Source organism: Pimephales promelas, chromosome 20, assembly GCF_988280905.1.
Source record: "Pimephales promelas chromosome 20, fPimPro1.hap1.1, whole genome shotgun sequence".
Taxonomy (NCBI): domain Eukaryota; kingdom Metazoa; phylum Chordata; class Actinopteri; order Cypriniformes; family Leuciscidae; genus Pimephales; species Pimephales promelas.
Window position 1 is genome coordinate 9,343,687 of NC_142788.1, and position 22,240 is coordinate 9,365,926.

The 22,240-nt window shown below is 37.8% G+C and overlaps 1 protein-coding gene and 1 long non-coding RNA gene across 2 annotated transcripts in view; one reads left to right on the forward strand and one right to left on the reverse strand.

Moving 5' to 3' along the window:
- LOC120491879 (uncharacterized) overlaps nt 1-22,240 on the forward strand; it is a 119,537-nt gene that overhangs the window by 13,075 nt on the left and 84,222 nt on the right. The window contains exon 2 of the long non-coding RNA XR_005625348.2: nt 9,984-10,094. This is a non-coding gene — a long non-coding RNA (uncharacterized LOC120491879). The remainder of the gene's footprint in view (nt 1-9,983; nt 10,095-22,240) is intronic.
- The window catches only part of lgr6 (leucine-rich repeat containing G protein-coupled receptor 6), a 129,822-nt gene that overhangs the window by 12,532 nt on the left and 95,050 nt on the right, over nt 1-22,240 (reverse strand). Inside the window, exons 5-13 of the mRNA XM_039689880.2 lie at nt 18,187-18,402; nt 16,363-16,434; nt 10,118-10,186; nt 9,313-9,384; nt 6,989-7,060; nt 6,355-6,423; nt 5,409-5,480; nt 2,602-2,667; nt 2,297-2,368 (exon numbers count right to left, since the gene is read on the reverse strand). Of these exons, the coding sequence (XP_039545814.2) occupies nt 2,297-2,368; nt 2,602-2,667; nt 5,409-5,480; nt 6,355-6,423; nt 6,989-7,060; nt 9,313-9,384; nt 10,118-10,186; nt 16,363-16,434; nt 18,187-18,402 (780 nt within the window). The remainder of the gene's footprint in view (nt 1-2,296; nt 2,369-2,601; nt 2,668-5,408; nt 5,481-6,354; nt 6,424-6,988; nt 7,061-9,312; nt 9,385-10,117; nt 10,187-16,362; nt 16,435-18,186; nt 18,403-22,240) is intronic.

Sequence of the window (22,240 nt, forward strand, 5' to 3'; positions counted from 1 at the left end):
TCTTGGCCTCTTGGTGGAAATGTTGGTGAGCTTTACCAATTATTTCTATGAATTCTTTCTATGAATTATTTCATATTAAAGTTCTCAAAAAAATATATATATATATACATATAAGGAATGTTTAAGACACATGAACTTGATTTTTTTCTCTCTCAAATCAAATCAATCATGCAGTCTGAGAGGCTCTAAGCAAAGGCATTTTTATTCATCAATTTGTTATATTTGTAATGTAAAATGTTTATTAAAGGTACACTGCAAATTTTGGAGCAGTAGTGGTAAAAAACAAAAAACAAAACTGCATGTATTTTGTGGAAGAACATTGTTTTGGTTGTGCTTCACTACTCGGCTTACGAGATAAAACCTGACTATCTGATGACGTTACTGTAGCTTTACCCATTAAAGGAGAACTCCGGTCAATTTTAACATTGATCTAATTTTTTTTTAGCACATTTTGAGCCAGATTGACCGTGGTCACTCTTAATAACACCACTCACATGGCTGTGCACTCGTAATGACAAATCAAGGATGTTAAGAGCCTAAAAGCAGGTTTAGAACTTGCCTCATTGAAGTCAACAAGATGCAAATTTTAAAAAGAAGATAACACGGTGTCGGCAACACCAATTTTTGTCGTTTTTGTCTGTACTGGCAGCACTCCAAATGTACAAAAAAAGAGCTCAATGTCAAAATTGACCGAAGTTCTCCTTTAATATACACGATACTTCCATGAAAATAAATTCCAGCACAGCGCTACAAAAACCATAATGAAATGAGCCTTCACAATAGATAATGCTTTACAGTGATCTCTGTTAGAGAGCTACAAATCTAAGCAATCTAGCCGTTCCATAAAATAGCTTACTCGCCTGTTGAGTAATAAAAACACCATCTCTGTATTGCTTTTAGAGTTCAAATCCCTCAGTTCTCGCCATCTCTAAAAAGCCACGGCAATGTTGATTCTTGTTTTATTACGATCTCTGTCGCATTCTCTTTGTGCTAGCAGACTCTCCTCTATTCGGTGATTGCCCGGAGGATCGAGATTTAGCTGATCTATGTCAGGCTTTCTCGCTCGCTGTGACAAATTAAAGGATTAGTTCACTTTTGAAAAAACTTTTGCTGATAATTTAATCACCCCCATGTCATCCAAGATGTCCATGTCTTTCTTTCCTCAGTCGAAAAGAAATTAAGGTTTTTGATGAAAACATTCCAGGATTTTTCTCCATATAATGGATTTACATGGGAACCAGACGGTCCGAGGTCCAAACGACAGTTAATAACAGTTTCAGATGCAGCTTCAAAGGTCTTTAAACGACACCAGACGATGAATAAGGGTCTTATCATGCGAAACGATCGGTTATTTCAAAACTTATTCCAAAAATGTAACTTTTCCAAGGACAAATGCTAGCCTTGCTCTATTCTGTGAGGCGCGTTTGCAACGTCACGTAATACGTAATTACGTTCAAAAGGTCACGGGCGACGTAGCCAGAAGTACAGAGTCAGTGTTTACAAGTTGAAGGCATAGGTTGAACGTGAAAACTAACTCAAACGCCGTTTACAAAAAAGGAATTAAAAGGTAAAACAACGATGTCGGACGATTTTGATTCTGTACTTCCGGCTACGTCGCCCGTGACCTTTTGAACGTAATTACGTATTACGTGACGTTGCAAACGCGCCTCACAGAATAGAGCAAGGCTAGCATTTGTCCTTAGAAAGGTTACATTTTTGGAATAAGTTTTGAAATAACCGATCGTTTCGCATTATAAGACCCTTATTCATCGTCTGGTGTCGTTTAAAGACCTTTGAAGCTGCATCTGAAACTGTTATTAACTGTCTTTTGGACCTTGGACCGTCTGGTTCCCATGTAAGTCCATTATATGGAGAAAAATCCTGGAATGTTTTCATCAAAAGCCTTAATTTCTTTTCGACTGAGGAAAGAAAGACATGGACATCTTGGATGACATGGGGGTGAGTAAATTATCAGCAAAAGTTTTTTCAAAAGTGAACTAATCCTTTAACTGCCACTCACACACCAGAAACTTTATGAGTTACGAATGTACGCAATTTCCCATTAAATCCATCCCATCAGGTCTAAAATATAAACACATTTATAACAAGCTAACCAGTGAATCATGGTGATGATGCATCAACTCAATATGTAAATTTTACACTACGTACAAAAAATGTACATAGTGTACCTTTAAATTAGAAAATGCAAATCGGGAGCATTTTCACTGGTGCTTTTATATTGTACTGTAACTCTTAAGGCCATCATAAGATGTGTGTGTGTGTGTACAGTACTCACAGTGAGCGCAGAGAGTTGAGTTGTTGGAATGTGTTCATCTCAATCTGTTTGATCAGATTGTGCTGCAGGCCTCTGCCGAGTCAAAACAAAAAAAATCTGGTATTATTGCATCACACACACACTACGCCAGACATCATACACAGCGACCAAGGACACACTTGAAAGCCTCCAAAATATGGACAATGATGGATTGCTACTGTAATGACGTTCATTTGTCATGTGTCAAATATATATGGGTTATTTAGGGCTCTTAGAGTTATCTTAGATATATTGGCAATATTATTCTATTAAACTAGAGAACTCACATCTCTTGAAGCGAGGCACAGTGGTAGAAACTCGGCAGCTCTACTATGACATTGTGAGACAGCTCCCTGAAATCAAACAAATATACATCAGAAATGAGACTTCTTTATCTCAAAAAGCATTTCTTACCAGAGCTCACGAATAATGAGGTTACGGAGGTTGACTGGTAACACTTCACAATAATTTCATAATAGTACATATCAGTACTTTAATATCAAATGAATACAAAAATATAGAAATATTCAAGTTATAATTATTGTGATGTATTTTCCACTTCTATCCCAGTTTAAACACTGGTGGGTCCGTGAATCTATAAAACATTCATCACGTAACCATTATTCATTTATCATTTGTGGCACAGAAATACACTTGAGCCTCAATGGCCAATTATTATCAATGACCCATTAATGCAAGTCGGTTCAAATGTTTCTATTTGAATGTGAAAAGACCAATAATATTTTTAAACTGAAAAGGAAAACACAATATGTGATTTATAATATGATTTAGCTTATTTAGTTTCAATTAACATGATCTGAAATGATCATTACATTTCTCATTTTTTCCTACATCTCTCCCTTATACTGTTTCTGTCATTATGAAATGTACATGTACTGTACATGTTTCGCAATGTAGATAACATTCTAATACAGTAAGTGCTCCAAGTTGCATGTTACTATGAGTTTAATTTTAAAGGAGTAGTTCACTTAAAAAAAAAAAAAAAACTTTTGCTGATAATTTACTCACCCCCATGTCATCCAAGATATCCATGTCTTTCTTTCTTCAGTCGAAAAGAAATTAAGGTTTTTGATGAAAACATTCCAGCATTTTTCTCCATATAATGGACTTCAATGGGAATCAAACGGTTCAAGGTTCAAAAGACAGTTTCAGTGCAAACTGCAAACTGTTCAAAGGGCTTTAAATGATTCCAGTCGATGAATAAGGGTCTTATCAAGCGAAAAGTAAAAAAAAAATAATAACAAACTTTAAGTTTTATAAGCTCAAATGCTCGCCTTGCTCTGTTCTGATGCGCGTTTGTGACAATCAAAATGAACAAATGAAGAGTTCAGATGCAAAAGCCTCTAAATGCCATTTGAAATGTTCTTCTTTAATGATGATTTTTATCAAACTTGTATATTTAAGTTCAGTAATTTCACTTAAATAACAATTAATAGGTAATTATCATTGCCATTTAAGTGAAATCACTGAACTTAAATATACAAGCTTGATAAAAATGACCATTCTAGAAGAAAATTTCAAATGGCACTTAGAGGCTTTTGCATCTGAACTCTTCAAATCTTTTTCCGAGTCATTCAACGAACGAAATGAACGAATTGAACAGGAGAGTCACGAACATGCATTGCAGTACAAAGCAAGGCGAGCATTTGAGTTTATAAAACTTAAACTTTTTTATTTTTTTTAAATAGCTTGTTTTCATATGACATCACGCCACTGCGTTGCCATGGCGCGAAATACAAATGGAGGGCAGGGAGTGATTTGCTGTATTTAGCACTATAACAAACTCAAAACGCCTGTGTTTTGAGTCATTTATGGTTACCACAAGGAGTTTTATTTGTGTACCAAAAGTTGTTCCTAAGGGGGGGAAATGCAAGAAATTGATAGAAAAACTTTGGAAAAATGGCTTGCAGACCTACGTCTGCGGTCGGGAGGAGCCGAAGGGTAAAATGCGCATGTGTGTGTAATGTTAGTGATCACTTCGTCAAAGGTTAGTTAATACAACTCAAGTGACTATTTGTGTAACGTGTAACGTTTCCGAACTTTGTAAAGTCAAAGTATGTCTGTAAGACGAGGTATTTGCTGATATCTGCTGCCTCTATGGCAGGAAAATATTTCAATATTTCTTCATAACGTACAGATCACGTCCAACATATGCTTGGTTTTCTGTTTATTTCTTTCTCTTGTAATAGCGTGTAAAGTAGTACAGTACGGACTTTCCTCCATCTCGTCCATTGCGCTCTTCACTCCCTGCCCTCCATCTGAATTCTGAAAACCGTGACTGAAACCCAGCTATGAGCGATCGTTTGGCTTGATAAGACCCTTATTCTTCATTTGGAATCGTTTAAAGCCCTTTGAACGGTTTGCAGTTTGCACTGAAACTGTCTTTTGGACCTTGAACCGTTTGGTGTCCAGTAAAGTCCATTATATTGAGATCCTGGAATGTTTTCATCCAAAACTTTAATTTCTTTTCGATTGAAGAAAGAAAGACATGGACATCTTGGATGACATGGGGGTGAGTAAATTATCAGCATAAGTTTTTTGAAAAGTGAACTCTTTTAAGACCATCTTGTAGTGTTCTTTCTTTTTACCCAATATAGTGTTTATGCAAGAAGAAACCTTGGAGAGAGAATAAGCGAATATCGAGAGAGAATGGCATGTTAAGCCGCTACTCTCCCCAGAGGTCTAATTCATCATTTGAACAGTTTCATACAGTCTCGCTTTTCCTGCAGGGCTTTCTCTAACTCAAAGTGGTTGCTCCTAAACATGTTAAAAAGAGAGATTACATGAAAAAATTCATTAAAATGAATTTATTTTTTACTTTCAAATTATTTGCACAAGCTTGCGCAAATGATACAAAAATAAAAAGTAAAGTTGGCTAAAAATATCCACCTGCCGATGTTTTGAAGTCATGTTAAAGGAGGCTTTTAGGAACACCTTGAAAGTTTAGTTACATCAAATTCCTCTGGGGGAATTTCAACTCCCTTTGCCAGTTCGGATCTTTAAGAATCTTTTAGAGCTGAGCTTTTGAGTGTGTTTGTGTGTTGCAGGTGCGTATTTGTGTTTGGAAACTCACAGCACTCTTAATTTAGGCAGCAGGTGGCAGAGATCGTATGGCAGGCCGGTCAGTCCAGCTCGGGTCAACGTACTGAAAGAAAATCAAAGAGGAAAGTTTACACTGCGTGTGTGCGAGAACCAGGAGAGAGAAACAGTTAGTGAAAAAAACACATTAATAAATGAATGTGAATGCACTGAAAAAGATGACTTAAAAATGAAGAAACTGAGATTTATCTCTAGGGCAAGTTAAAAATTAAAAATGAAAAAATATATAGTATAGTATAGTATATTTCTAAAACAAGTCTTGTTTTGAGGGTGTCTAGATTATTATTTATTCTTTTCCTGGAACCAAGACAAAGATCATTCAAATGGATTGATTAATTATAATAAATTAAATATTAATAAGTCAGATTAATGTAATTTTAAGTTGACTGTGCTTAAAAATTTAAGGCGTCTTTTTTTTTTTTTTTTTTACAGTGTAAATATTGTTAACAACACTGTTTCTGTGTTGGGCTGGTCGGGTTCCTCAAACTAAGCTTTGTGCAAAAATTGTAAACACTCTGTGGCGCTATCAAAATGTTGCTTAGTTTGAGGAACCCGACCAGCCCAACACAGCAACTTTGACTCAAACAATGGCGTAATATTGGGGTGCGCCCAAAAAGCTGTTTGAAAACCCTTCCCCCTTAACTCTAATGAGTGGTTTAATGATCCGTGGCTTTTAGGATCAGTAACTATATACTTCATATTAACAGATGCTTCACCAGTAAACATCGAAGGGCTCGGTTCAGCAGGCCCTTGCCTAAGCATTGTTTTTACCCTTGTGCGAAACCTGCTGAGAGATCAGTAAAAGCATCTCTATTTTGTCAACGGTTATTCCATTGTCCTCGACGGTGGGAAGAACTTCTGGAAGTCTCTTAAGTGAAACCGATCCTGCGTGAAATGGGGACATTTGATCTCAGACTCACAGAACTTGCAGGCTGGTGGTTCCTTTCAAATCTGGAAACTCTCGGATCTCAGTGGCCCCGTTCAAAGAGCTAAAACGAGATTAGATAACTCATTAGTGAGGATCGTTCTGCTAATGAAGATGTCATCCAGCAAAACCACAGGGATGTCTACTGTTACCGTACACGCTTAGCTCTCCATCATCTAGAGGGATATATTATTCCACTTGATTCCATCATTTTGATTACACTTGCAAAGTTTCCCAAAATCAACAATGGAAGACGGTAGACTTTGTATCAAAATAATGAATGCTGAATAGACACTCGCAGCATTCTTATGCATTATCTGTGTAATTGGAGAGAAGTAAATTACTTTTTTACTGGTTTTATGAAAAGCTAAATCTCATATTCTGGCATTTATGAGGTTATAATTAAAACGTGCTGTTTTTTGGAGACAAATTACTAGTTTAATGTTTACTTATGAGAGAGGTGATGGCAAGAGGTGAGCAAGATTACAGTATTCATCAAAAGGAAAGCGATTATGAAATGGAAATTATACACATCTGCCAACTGGTACTTTAGAGGTGCATTATCGGAAGCCAAACGGTTCTGTTTAATCATGTGTATGTGATCATTTCACACATAGACGTGTACTTACAGTGTGTGTAGCTTTGGCAAGAACTGAAATGCTGATCTTCCAACAAACTGAATGGGATTCTCGTAGAAATGACTGAACAGAGAAGAAAAATACATTCGTTTTTGTTAAAAATTGAATGGATCATTCTAAACGGTTGCCTTTTCCATTTTGACAAGGACATATTTAAATCCTTTCAGCAAAATAATCTCTTTAAGCATTAATAAGTACGAAGTGCCATATCCAGCTAAATTAATAAAACTTTACATATGCTGAGACATAACAGAACTATTTCTTTTACTATATTGTAACAGAGTTAACAAATTTAGCATTTAACACAATTGTTTTTAAGGATTATAACATTTTTTAATGTTGTCTTTTTTATCAACTTTAACAAAAATGTGTTGTTCTTGGTAACAGGGTTGAGATGTAAAAACGTGGTAACAGGATTGAGATGTTAAAAAAGTGGTAACAGGATTGAGATGTTAAAAAAGTAGCAACAGAGTTGATGTAAAAGTAATTCGTAATAGGTTTGATATGTAAAACAAGTGGTAACAGGATTGAGATGTTTAAAAGTAGGAACAGAGTTGAGATGTCAAATTAATTGGTAACAGGGTTAAGATGTAAAAAAGTGGTAACAGGATTGAGATGTTAGAACAGTAGAAACAGAGTTGAGATGTAAAATTAATTGGGAACAGGATTGAGATGTTAGAAAAGTAGTAACAGAGTTGAGATGTAAAATTAATTGGTAACAGGGTTGAGATGTTAAAGAGTAGTAACAGAGTTGAAATGTAAAAAAAGTGGTAACAGGATTGAGATGTCAAAAAAGTAGTAACAGAGTTGATATGTAAAATTAATTGGTAACAGGATTGCGATGTTAGAAAAGTAGTAAAAGAGTTGAGATGTAAAATTAATTGGTAAGAGGGTTGAGATGTAAAAAAGTGGTAACAGGATTGAGATGTTAAAAAGTGGTAACAGGATTGAGATGTTAAAAAGTAGTAACAGAGTTGAGATGTAAAAAAGTGCTAACAGGATTGAGATGTTAAAAAGTAGTAACAGAGTTGAGATGGAAAAAAGTGGTAACAGAATTGAGATGTTAAAAAGTAGGAACAGAGTTGAGATGTAAAAAAGTGGTAACAGAATTGAGATGTTAAAAAGTGGTAACAGGATTGAGATGTTAAAAAGTAGTAACAGAGTTGAGATGTAAAAAAGTGGTAACAGGATTGAGATGTTAAAAAGTGGTAACAGGATTGAGATGTTAAAAAGTAGTAACAGAGTTGAGATGTAAAAAAGTGGTAACAGGATTGAGATGTTAAAAAGTAGTAACAGAGTTGAGATGTAAAAAAGTGGTAACAGAATTGAGATGTTAAAAAGTAGGAACAGAGTTGAGATGTAAAAGTAATTGGTAACAGGGTTAAGATGTAAAAAAGTGGTAACCGTGTTGAGATGTAAAAGTAATTGGTAACAGGGTTGATATGTAAAAAAAAGTGGTAACCAGGTTAAGATGTAAAAAGAAGTAGTAACAGGGTTGATATGTAAAAAAATGCTAACAGGGCTGTTGTGTGCGGGCCTCAAACCCAGGTAACTGACTGGGATTGGATGGGGGCGCTCTAACATGGAGGCTAAAGACCGCAGTCTCTGGCGTTAGTCGCTAGAGCGCCTCTTGAGATAAGGAGAGTGAGGGTTTAACTAGCATAACTCTTACTAGCTGGCCTCCTTTACATATAGAAAAAATAAAGATTTTTATCTTTTTATGCCAACCCTGTTAACATCATAACTATTGTTTATTACAAAATAGACTACTATTCAACAGATAAAATGACATTTTTGACAATGAGGTTTCATTTGTTAGCATTAATGTATTAACTAATATGAACTAACAATGAACAATACATGTTGCATGTTTCAACAATACATGAGTATTTATTAATCTTTGTTAATGTTAGTAAATAAAAATCCTGCTGTACATTGATTGTTCATGTAAGTTCAGTGCATTAACAAATGTTAACAAATACAACATTTTAATAATGTATTAGTAATTGTTGAAATTAACATACACTAATCTTATTAAATGCTGCAGAAGAATTCTTAACTAATGTAACTTGTACATTAACTAATAACTAATACATTAACTAATGTTAACTGGTGAAGCCTTATTTCTTGCAATAAAAATCGATACATTTGCTAATACGGGTAGGAGAAAGCAAAAGGCACTCGTTATATTATATTTGTCATATATTTCCTGCTCCGTTGGCTAAGATAAACAGACTTCTATAACATGCTCTGTCTGTTACACGTTTAGTCAACAGAAAAAGGCTTTACTGTCGTTTCTGAGACGAGATACTCACATGGTCTGCAGAAGTGGGTTCCCCACAAACGCTCTCTCGGGAATGGCCTTAATGTTGTTGTTGTGGAATCCCCTGCAGGATGCATTGGAGAGTGAGAATATGACCATCTGCACACTTAAACACAGTCTACTATAGGATGAGGAAATCCAGTGATCAAGACCCGCTTTAGGAGTGCTTTTGCTAACTGCATCTGTTCCGTATAGGCTATAAATTTTAGCGCTGACGTGCTATTCGGAGTGGCCACACATTCAACCACTGCAACAGCTTATAATTCATCATCATCTGCCGTCACTGGGAATATAACATGCTAAAGTTAATTTATGGCACACATGTTGCCAGCAAATTGTAATCCGAAAATTCTAAACAGTCTAAAATAATTACACGTGTTAAATAAACAAGGTTAAAAGGTCTTTTTTTGGGTGCCGAAATTGAATTCATCACCTTGCACAATCGAGTCCAATTGCATTTTATCTTTTTATAAAGTGCAGAACTCTCCCATAAGCACACGTGAAAAGCATTTGGTTGCGTCAATTCAAATCTGCCCATGTAAACATCCTCTGTATCTTACAGAAACACCTGTCGGGAGGCAGTCCCGCAGGCAAAAAACACTTTAGGATACTTGAGAAGGAAGGACTTAAGCGCTCATCTCTAAGCATCTGCTTTTTTTGCAGGAAACTTGTGCTTGAGAACCACATTCTAGGGACTAAGCGGGATTTACAAGGAGCACGAGGCCAGGCCAAGCGGTCCACTTTAAAGGAAGCACGCTGACACATGTATGCTGGGTAAGTTAGTCTCGGTTACTTACAGTTCCTGAAGCTTGGCCAGTGTGCGAATGGCCACGGGGAACTCTTGAAGTTCATTGAAGTTCAATTCCCTAGAGAAAGGAGACCAATCATAAGAGGAACACAAGCTAAGAGAAAAAGGATTTCTGATTTAATATGCAACGCTACGTCCTTTTAAAAAAAAAAGTTCTGTCTTGCATAAGACCACCTTTGGAACAACAATTAGCTAGCTCGTCACATATTAGCCCAACTGTTTTGACGTTTTCATTTGATCTTTCATCCTACGTGTCTGTAGCATAAGCAAACACTTAAGCGCTGTGGTTCCAATCAGTCAAAATCTTTCCCTGTGACCTTGCGGGTTTTCCGTGTTGCTCGTCCTTGGAGACTTAGACAGCTGTTCTAAGCTAATCTGACATGACGTGACCTCTCCTCTGCATACATTATTTTTGTTGTAAGCGTTTCATTAGCCTTCTAGGAAACCTGCGTCAAAAAGCGGGCTTGAACCAAAACACGGGCGGTTGCTAAGGGCGAGCGGCCTTACACGCAGGTGCAAGAACAATGTGTTTATGGCCGCAGTTTGCATGTTGTTTTCCTTGGATCTCAGCGCTCCTTTTCATCTCTGATTCTTTCAGTTTTTCAGAGAATAATTATTGGGAAAATCCTATAATTGAACAGGAGCTTTTTTTCCCTCCACAAACCTTTTGCCCTGTAAAGGCGACTGGGCGGCATTAATAGGTGCCTTTTGGCCCTGTATCCCTTCGTCAAGGTCCAGGTCTTAGTCATATCGTCCGCTCCCCGCAGTTACAATACCCAATGCTGAATGTGTCTCTTCATACCCATAATTACATGTCTTATCCCTTAGTGTTAAGTGTACGCTTTCAAAACAGTCCAAATGTTTATATATTTTAGTATTTTTTTTTTCTTTCTTTAAGGGGAAAAACATTTTTGGCAGGTGGCCAGTGCGTTTGAAGTGAGCTTGGTGAATAGGGGTGGACCCGCGTTGGACGCCATCCAGAAAGGGCGAAACACTTGCTTAATTCCAGTGTGCGTGGGTGTACATGTGTTTGTCTATATGTGCGTGAGTGTGTCTGTGTTGCAAAACACTCTTAAAAGCAAACCGATCTATTTGAGGTCAATATATATAAAGAAATTATTGATACTCGTCAAATTATCATTAGCCGTTAGCGTCACCGATGAAATTGCAAAAATAATCCATTTTCAAATACGGTCTGACCCACAGTTAGTCCCGCCCCAAACTCATGCCATTGGTTGAAGCAATGTTGGCTGGTCAGGATGCTGCATAACCCGATTTCACCAAGTGCAACATGTTCCTGGATCAACATCTTTTGATCCCAGGACAACATTCCAATCAAGCAATCAGATTCGAGGGACAGGGTTATGTGCTTCTACATCAATGTTATTCACCATAATTTCCCTCTAAATCTCTTTTGGGTTAGGTTAGGTTTAGGGGTAGGAATATGGTTAGGACTAAATTTATGTACAGAATGTTGTTCCAGAATCAACTAAATTGAACAAATTGACCCAGGAACACATCTAACTCGGTAAAACCTGACTAAAAACAAACAGCAACGTCTTAGTAGTAACACTGCCATTCAGGGGCATCGATCTACGAATGGCTTACTTGTAGATTACAAAAATAGGTCCCACTTTATATTAAGTGGCTTTAAGTACTATGTACTTACATTGAAAAATAAGTACAATGTACTTGTGTTCATGTTGTATTGTAAAACACTTTCGCTGCTATTGAGGTGTGATACGGGAAAGGTTCGGTTGGTTTAAGGGTTTAAGGGTGGGTTAAGGCGTAAAGGCCTGTTCGCACCGGGACGAATTACCCGCGTGATATTCGCCAACGTTTAACGCCTCATGACTAAACAAAGGGCGCCAATGTGAGTGTGCACACTGACGCGTAAAACACCACGCGTAAAAGCGGGATTTAAAAAAAAACAAAACGCCTCGGGTTTGTTTTTTTAGTTTGGCGCGCCGTGTCAAAAACCATACGACCAATGAGATTGGCGCTTTTGCTCACGTGTTTTGGAGCTTCTGAAGTTACTGTAAAACACAACTTGGGGGCACTCAAACACAAAACTGTCTTGCCGAGCACACATATGCAACAGCGAAGAAGATCTACGCCAAGTAGTGTCGCCGTCTACACAGCCAGGAGGAAGTAAGACGAGGAAGCTGCTGGTCTCGTTGGTGCTAGAACGTAAAGAACTATATGATAAACGTGACAGCGACTGCAAACATGATACATTTAATAAAAGAAAACTGATATGGAGTGGTATTGCAGAGCAAATTGGCGCCCTCTAATGTCAGGGAATGAATTTGCATGTTCACTCGCCTCATCGTCAGCGAAAATCGCTTGAGTGTGAACACAAAAAAAAGCGTTGAAAAACGCTGACGAATAACGCGCACTGATATTCGTCCCGGTGTGTACGGACCTTAAGGGAAGGGTCAACTGTGTAATTACAAATGTACAAATTTACAGTTTTTGTACAATGTAAAAATATGTATGTACTGTTTGTAAGTCCCATTGTATCAAATTATTAATTTCAATGTAGGTACATAATACTTAAAGGTGCTGTATGCGTTTTTTAGCGGCCTCTAGTGGTGATGTTTCAGAATGCATCAAGAGCGCTCGTGCTTGTGTGCGTGCTCGATCTCAAGAGAGAGCAATCACTACCGGCCACACGGAGACTTTCAACGCAACGGCGAAAGCACCACACAACATGCTGGAAACTAATGTAAACTCCACTAGAGTTACAATAATTGCCTACTTTTATCAGCTTGACGTTGAACTAATGCTCTGTGTTCGCACCATGATAATGTTACAATAAACTGCATTTAGCCGACGTGATAAGCCATTTCACTAACTATTCGTAAATCTTTCACAATCAGCAATGTCAACATAGGTGAATGTATAATATATGATAACGAAAACGGTTAGTGAACTAAACTGAAAAATTTCAGTGTAACAGTAAGATCGTAGGAAGTACTGAACGTGTCTGGAAATGTGTATAAACAATATGATAGTAGTGGGATGAGTCACGTTAGTCAGTACAGATCTAGCAAATAAAAGTTACATCCTAAAGCAGCTACTTTTTGGTATCCTGGAACATTCTTTTGTAATCATTTAATGTTTCATGTAGTTTACATTGCTATTTCATTAGAGTTTACTATGTTTTACTAATATGTTGCCGATGTTGATCCGTGTTATCGTCCGGAGTCGACCAGATTCACGGTTTGCCTGACGAGCTTCAGTTTTTTTTTTTTTTTTTTTGGAGTTTGTGTTGGAGTCTGTGTTGTGCTGGAGGCAGGACGTTTTGGGGGGTTATCAGACTCCATGTCATCAGCTGAAGTACCGTTGGTCCCATAGACTGGATAGAGAGGCGCAATAAATCTGACCCGGAGACCTTGCATATATAAATATGAATATTGGCCTTCAGAGGTAATAACAAAACCCGAAAAGTGGATCATTGCAATGTGTGATTACAACCCCATCAAACACAGGCAATAAAAAAAGATTAATTTTATATAAACATAACATTACATATAGGACCTTTAAAGCCACTTAATATAAAGTGGAACCCAAAATGAACCTTGTATAACAAATATACTAAACAAGAGAATCAAAAGGACTGCATAACCAGTGCATGAGCAAATTAGATTTTTATGAATGTGAATCTTTTTTTTAATTCATTAGTTCTCTCACTTCTAGTGAGTCATGAAGGGTTTAAGTCATTGCATGAAAATTCACTTGGTTTTCGGCCTATAAAATGGGCTGCATATGGGGAGACTGGGAACACTGCTGTGGGCGAGCCGTGCCGCGTGGCTCTGCCATGTCTACATCCTGGTTTTGTTTAGAACATCCGTCAGTCTTGTTTGGAGACATTACTTTGATATGGCAGAGAAGAGGAATGCCTTTCATTTCCTGGGAAGACCTCATTGTTTAGAACGGGAGCTGTCAGTTACCTTGATTTACAATTCGTCAAACCACGCAGAAGTCTGTTTGAAAGCTAAATCATCAGGCATCATAACAAAACAACGGGGCAGTGGCCACTAAGTCTGATGATTATGAATGCATTTTCAGAGATAATTATAGTGATGGGGATTACAGCAGCATCAATAAAAAGATGCACATCATCCCCCAAAAAGATATCCCAGACCCTTTAAAGAAGGCTAATATGTTTCCCTCCGTTGTTTCAGGAAGCTCAGCACTTTCCAAACACACATGTGCAACTGAACGGAGGCAGCTGGCGTGATTTCTTACAGTGTGTCATGTTACATATAAGAATATTTGCCTCGGGAAGATTAGTTTCTTGCTTAGCCATCCTTGTAGTGATGATTACAATGTAATTCAGTATGCAACATGACTACATATTACGGTTTCTGGGACTTTTTATTTGTTTACTACTATGCCATTTTAATTGTAGTGTATACAAGTTTTAAAACTTGTAACTTTATCCACTACAGACACATTCCAAAGTGTTTATATATATATATATATATATATATATATATGAAGAGTTCAGATGCAAACGCTCTAAGTGCCATTTGAAATGTTCTTCTAAAATGATCATTTTTATCAAGCTTGTACTGTATATTTAAGTTCAGTAATTTCACTTAAATGGCAATGAAGATTACCTATTAATTGTCATTTAAGTGAAATTACTGAACTTAAATATACAAGCTTGATAAAAATGGTCATTTTAGAAGAAAATTTCAAATGGCATTTAGAGGCTTTTGCATCTGAACTATATATATCTATCTATATATATATGGATGGATATTAGATGGATATCCACACTGTGGCTATCCTAATTGAGAAACACTGCCCTTTAAATATCATAACGGATTCTCGTATCACCCTGGCCTTTAATAATAATAACAACATTATTATCATTTTTGTCATTTCCAAGTGCTTAAGTCTAGTGCAATAAATATTTTCTCCCTAAAATCAAATCTCCTTCCAAACGGCAAATTTATCAAGCCGCAGAATTTTCACGGGAGAGTTTCAACGCACGGTTCCTCTGTGATTGCTCTCAAATGAAGTGTTCAGTTCAGTGTGTGCAATTCTCAAGGCTGAAATCTTCTTGTAAAGAGGAAAACGTCATCTTTAGCACTTCAGCAGGCTGTTAAAAAGCAGGTGTGAACCTCTCGGTATCCTGGAGACCACCATGACTTTAGCATATGTGTAATCCTTTAAAGCCAAACTTTCATAGCATGGTCTATGTAATGTCTTTCATACATTACATTACAAATATGTGTTGGCTTTGGTTCATAGGCCCCTTTCAACATTTCTCATGAATTTTAAAAGCATTTCTCATGTATTTATTGGGCCTATTTAACATTTGATTTCAATCTACCATATTTGGTAATGTATAAAAAAGTTATATAGCTTGAATCTGTTAGAGAATGTGTGCTATATCCAGGTGGGATTTATGAAAATTGTAGCCAGTAGCCATAAAATGATTGTTTATTAATTTATTCATTCTTATATATTTGTATGAATTGTGTTATGACTGTCAATTAAAACTTAATCCAGTGTAACATCATTTCAACCACCTCAAACATGGGTCATGCTATTGACATTGCCTGAATAGTCCGATATAACTGCATGGGTGTAGTGATAGAACGCATAAAAATCCACATTATGAAAGAAATTATTTCCCATGACATTTCCCACTCGATTCAATTACCTTATTTACTGTATTTCTGAATATATGAAGCTAAAAGGGAAAGGGAGGCACACAATAAAGCAAATTTGTCACCTGTAATACCAGCATAGGCCACTAGGACGTCAGCTTTATAACCACAAAGGGTTTGCACACTTCTTAGACGTTTGAGTACTTTCGTATCAAGCAGTAAAGACATCATCCAACACTGAAGTCATTGTCAGGGAATCATTGCTGCTTCTATTGCAGAATTTGAAAGTCTGCCATAAATTCTTCGATTTTAATAAGAGGTACGAGTGTTTCTTAAAAACAAGGTACTGCAATTAACATGTTCATATCTCAACAGCACAAGTATTGTGTAAAGAATGGTATGTTTATAGTTCATACAAAGCTGAACCACTGAACATTCAGTAAGTAGAGTCAGGCTAGTATGCTAGTCATTTTGATTCATATTTACAGCCACATAATGATAACACGAGGATGCCAAAATCAAATAACAGATCAGGGTCTGTTTGCATTAAAAACAGGAAATGCTTTCATGTTTTTAATCTTTCCTGAAGGAAGATCTTACTCACAGAGTCTCGAGGCTGTGCAGTCCCTCAAAGCAGTTCTGTCCGAGGGTCCGGATCATGTTGTTATGAAGATGCCTAAACATGAAATCATTAATTAGCGTTATGGCAAACCTCAGGAATGACACCTGTTAGGCTGTGTGCACATTGCTTCAAATAAATGTGAATGTGGTGGATGATATATAAACTTAAACCACACTATCCTTTCACTGCTTTGCAAATGAAAGAGTTTAAGATTATTGTGGTGTCCTATCAAACCAAGGCATGTGTTCAAACTTTCTCTGATTTCCTGGTTTCCATCAGTCACACCGATACATGCACAATGGTTAGTGTGATGTACTCAGAATCAAGGGCATTTCTAATCCATGTTAAAGGGATAGTTCACCCAAGAGCTGTATTATATATTTAATATATAGTCTTTTTGTAAATGTGTTTTTGTGTATTTTATTATTGTAATAGGCATAGTGTACCCTATGTTATCTTATAGTGTTATTTAGATATTTTTTAGTCAATTTGCTATAGACCTATAAATGTATTTTCTTGTTTTTATTGTAATGCTTTTTTACATCTTGGCCAGGGGACTACAGATGAAAAATAGCCTTTTGGCTAATTCTGGCTTTTGTAACCATGTTTGTTCATGCGTTTTGTGAAATTGCACTGTCCCCTTTTAAATAAACCAATAAATCAAATCAAATCAAACCCAAAAATGAAAATTCTGTCAGTATTTACTCTCCCTCATGTTGTTCCAACCCCGTAAGAATTTCGTTCATCTTCGGAACACAAATTAAGATATTTTTTGTATTTTATTCAACGCATTCTCATCCTTTAACGTCATAAAACGCTATATGAAAAAACGGCGCTATACTACGCACATGGCACCCTTTATCGTTAATATAACACGCGCTGTGAGGGCTAAGTTTAGGTGTGGGGTAGGGTGTGCGTGTCATATTCACGCTAAAGGATTTATGACGTCTTGGGTTTGCGTGTTATATTAACGATAAAGGGTGCCATGTGCGTAGTACAGCGCCGTTTTTGCATATAGCGTTCTATATGACGTTAAAGGATGAGAACGGTCTGTTTTATTTCACTCCTGCATACTAGTCCGTAGGCTTCTTGAGGAATTGAAACTTGCCGGCCTCGAAAAGTTATTAAAGACATCGTTAAAATAGTCCAAGTGACTTCAGTGGCTCAATCTTAACTTTATCAAGCGACGAGAATACTTTTTGTGCGCAAAAAACAACAAAAATAATGACTTTATTTCAACTATTCATTTACTTCTCTCTGCCTCGAGTCAGGTTACTAGTCTAACAGCGTATGATCTGTTGTTGTACGTCACATGCAACACACACATGACCAGCGTCGGCCAATAGTGAGCCTACGTGTGACATAGCTCTACGCTATCACACTACGTTAACTGACTAAAGTCGTTATTTTTGTTTGTTTTTGCGCACAAGAAGTGTTCTCGTCACTTGATAAAGTTAAGATTGAGCCACTGAAGTCACTTGGAGTATTTTAACGATGTCTTTAATAACTTTTCGAGGCCGGCAAGTTTCAATCCCTCAAGAAGCCTATGGACTAGAATAGAGGAGTGATCCAGCTCTCAGATTTCATCAAAAATATCTTAATTTGTGTTCCGAAGATGAACGAAGGTCTTACGGGGTTGGAACAATATGAGGGTGAGTAAATACTGACACTGAACTAACCCTTTAACATTTAACAATTTTCTCTGATTGTAGAGATTGGATATGTTGGGGTAAGATGCTAAGCATGCTGATCCAGGAATACATCAACATTGTTTATACTATATTTTGTGTGGAAGTAGATACGTACAGGACAACTAGGTTGGAGAGGTTCCTGAAGGCATAGTCAGGGATGTGGGTGATGCGGTTTAGGGCAAGGGTCATAGCCTGGAGTGAAGAGAGGTCATTGAGGGCGCTTATTGGGATCTCTGTCAGGGCATTGTCATCAAGCCACAAGTGCCTCAGTGACCGCATACCCAAGAGGGTCCTTGCTGGCACCTCCATAATCAGGTTGGCATCCAGACGCCTGTTTTTATTTGAATGAACACAAGCAGATGTTTATTCCTGTACAAAGGTTATGAGGGTGCAGAAATTGCAATGCAGTCATGTTTAACAGTCTTAACCTTTCACCTAAAAAATAGGCATTTATTTCATTTCAAATCAACAGCAGACATTAGTTAATATGAGCAATTACTGTTGGCAAGAATTAAGAGATGAAAGCCATTAGGCTTTACGGGACTGGTGTTATATACCTTTCCCTAAAGATGAATCATTGAAGGACGTTTCTGAACCTGTGTAAGCAAGACCCACCTTCCATAAAAATATACTTAGGGCCAGATATACTTAAAAGGGCAATTTAGCACTAGAGCGCAATTTCAAAAAAGCGCGATGGGAGTGGAATGTTCTGCACGTGATCTACTGACGAAACACAAATGAAAGAACACAGACGCAGTCAGATCATTTCCATAATGACCAACGCCATCTACCAAGAGCAGCGTAAATTAGCACCTGGTTTAAGACATGCTCCTTTTTTGGCGGTAAATAATGGAGCAAATGCCAGTAAATTGACATGTGCGAACCTTAGTAAATCACTGTGATTCTTCTAAATACTCTCCTCCCATAAATTCTGTGTCCCAAAGGGAAACTCCTACAAAATCATATGCAATGTAACACTGTCCACACCTAAATGTTCACTGCATGTCTTTAGTAAATTTTTAACGCCAAAAGAGGGTTTGCGCTGGTGCAAGTTGCTAGTAAATCTTGTCCATAATAAGGTCTTTCACTAACTGTAGACTTTTTGATAATGAGGCCTGACCTGGCACGACTCCAGCCCAGTATTTGTGACCCAGTCAGTGGTAACACTCCTTGTCCGTGCAGAGTCCCGTCATGGAATCTACCTCTTTCATTTAATTCATTAAACTGCCAGAGGTATATCAAAACAGATGAACAAAGGACATAAATTGTGGCTAAATAGAAAGATCTGCGGTCACAACATTTCTGCTTTGACAATATCATAATTAAAGGATAATTTTGTTGCCTCTTTGTTTCAATCTTTTTTTGTTCTGGTGTAAGCATTGGTACCAATATCTAAGCACTTTAGCACCCCATCGCCCCTTTAGTAACTCAAGCATGGACTTGTTTAATGAGAGTTTTGACACGATTGCTGCTCTAAACGTTTAAAAGGGAGCAGGTGGAGTGCTTTTCTTTGTGGATTGTCACATTTTTTTATTTATTTAAAGCTTTTGAAGAAAGGGTGCTAAATCACAGCAAGTGTGTTTCAGAGGATACAAAGAAAAGTTGTGCAATCACAAACCAGGCGTACAAGATTCCACTCTCGATCCAACCACATGAAGGCATTTTGTAAATTGGCCATTCCTCTTTCATTTCGCTTGCGCTCATATGGTGTAACAAAGCACCGATTGATAATTTGATGGCTTTGTGCATGGCATGGTGAGCTGATTTGGTTAAAGCCACCAAGCAATTGTTCCTCCATGCTGACTGGAAGGCTTTAAGTCAGTATTGAATTAACAGTTTTTCTCCCTGGTTTTTGGAAATAAAACAAAGAAACTAAGCTAAAGACAAAAGCTGCGAAAAACCAAAAAAATCAAGAGGTTGCTGGAGATAATTGAAAGTTCAGACATTTGGATTCTTTCACAAATCGAAGAACTGAGTGAAACTCCCCCAGTTTCTTTGCAAGGCTGTTGTTCACAAACCTTGACATCTTCACAACCAAGATGAATGTCCTCCCTGTGTCAACAAGTTAAGTCTTTGATCTAATAAATGTTGCCCCGTGGATTGGTGGGGGGTGTTGAACCTCAGCGATCAGCGAATCGTGATGTATGATAGCAGCAGAGCACGTGGAGTTAGCCGCAAGCACTTCCTCTGCATTTTTTCCCCATGACCTTTCACACACATTAATTTGCGCTGGCCTCTCCTCACCTCCCCTCTGGCCTCTTCAACCCTCGAGTCGTTCACCTCAAGGTAATGCACGATGAGCATCAATAGTAGAGGAACTTGATCTCAAAGTGCAATGCTATTTGGCTTGAAGAACACCCCCAATGTTCTCAGACTTGGTAGCAGTGATTCGAATTAAACACCAATATCTTGCTGATGGCATCTCAATCATCTGGCTTGATAGGTTTAAGACTTTATATTATAAAGAAGAATGAAGATAATTCTTACCTTCTTTATAGGTAAAGATAATTCTTCTTTATGATAAAGAAATTATATATGTAAACATTGCTTTAGTCATCTCTTTTTGTGTGGAATCTCATTGGTAACCAACATGGGATCAAGAGGTGTTGCATTGGGTCTGATTTAAGGAAGGTAAGTTTTATTGTTGCTCAGCTTTGACTGCATCTTTATCAGATCTTTCTTTCAAAGACTAAACCCTGGAAGGATGGTCTTGACAGAGCATCAAAGGATGCTCTGTGCTGAGTGTAGCAAGCATAGACTCTAGTAAAGAAACAAAGATGAGTTTCATCACCAATCCTCTCTCCTGCCCCAACTCATCTTCCCTCTGTCTACATCGGGCGCCAGTGGACTTCAAACCTTATAGCCCCCCCAGTGGTTAACCGATCCCCATCTTATCATTACCCTAAATTACATGTTTGTTGAGAACTAAATGCCTTTCTACTCTTGTGGGAACCCAGGATAGAGCACCTAGCTGAATCACTGCATATTCTTTGTTATGGGGGATTGAAAGTGAGCGTAAGTTGGCTGGACGAATGCCAGAGCTCTGTCTCACTACAGGGAGGGCCTGGACACAGTCTATGCACGTCTGGAGCCTCTTCTGGAACCAGGCACGTCTTCCATGCGGAAAAAAAAAAAAACTCTGTTGGTGGCAAAGGAATTAAATTTGTACGCCATGACTCTAATGAAAACATCCTTGCAAAGGTAGAAGGAAATGAGCGCATGGATATTTACATGGAATTATTCATTTGGAAAAAGTGGGTGTGCGGCTCCGCACCGGGATGCTGACTGGCATTGGGAAACTGGAATAATTGAAAGGGGTCGTGAAGTGGATGTGAGTCGAGCAGATGGACGAGGCCAGACAAAATCCCAGACAATATTTAGATTCTGACCTTTTCATGGGGAACCAGTTAGGAATAGGGGGCGTGATTCCGATTAGGAGGAAAACTTTGGACCTAAGGGAAGAGTAACTGATGGAAAATTGGGCTCTTCACAGCTCATTGAATCTCCCAGCGCTCGCTCAGGAGCCAGTGTGCAGTGTCTAGCGGTTTCCTCATGGGTTCCAGATGCGCCAACAGGCCCTGTAAAGGTCCCTCCTTTTCACCGTTCTGATATTAAATGTGACATAGTCACGTTTTGTCTTCCTCAAAAACACTGAACTCTGGAATATCATATTTGTCTCCGTTGCGAATTTGCATTAAGGTAATAGCTCTTATAGAGAAAGTATAAAGCAGACGCACTAAATTCATTTTTAAATTGTATTAATTTAAAGTCAAGAAATAGGTTGAACCTTGTGAACAACTGCATAGCATTGTTTGCAAATGAAAATCCAAAATAGAAGGAAATCTATTACAGTACCAAAAATCTATGCGTCTCACTAGTGCACAGCCGAAGAACACCTGTTTTACCACTTCCATGTGTGTCCTAAATTGCAAACTTGATCCTCCCTGGTGGGGAGTTCTTTAATGAAGGGCCTAATGGTCCTAATAGGCATATAAATAACTGGGCTTTCCTGCATCAACTCTATTAGAGAGAAATGCCAAGAGTTACCTCATGACTAGATTGCAGTGTAGACCAAATAATCTTACTGCTAGAGACTTTATCTGATAGAGGGGTGCTAAATCATTCATTTCGTTACCCGTGCTGTGCTTATGATGTAATATTTGATGCAT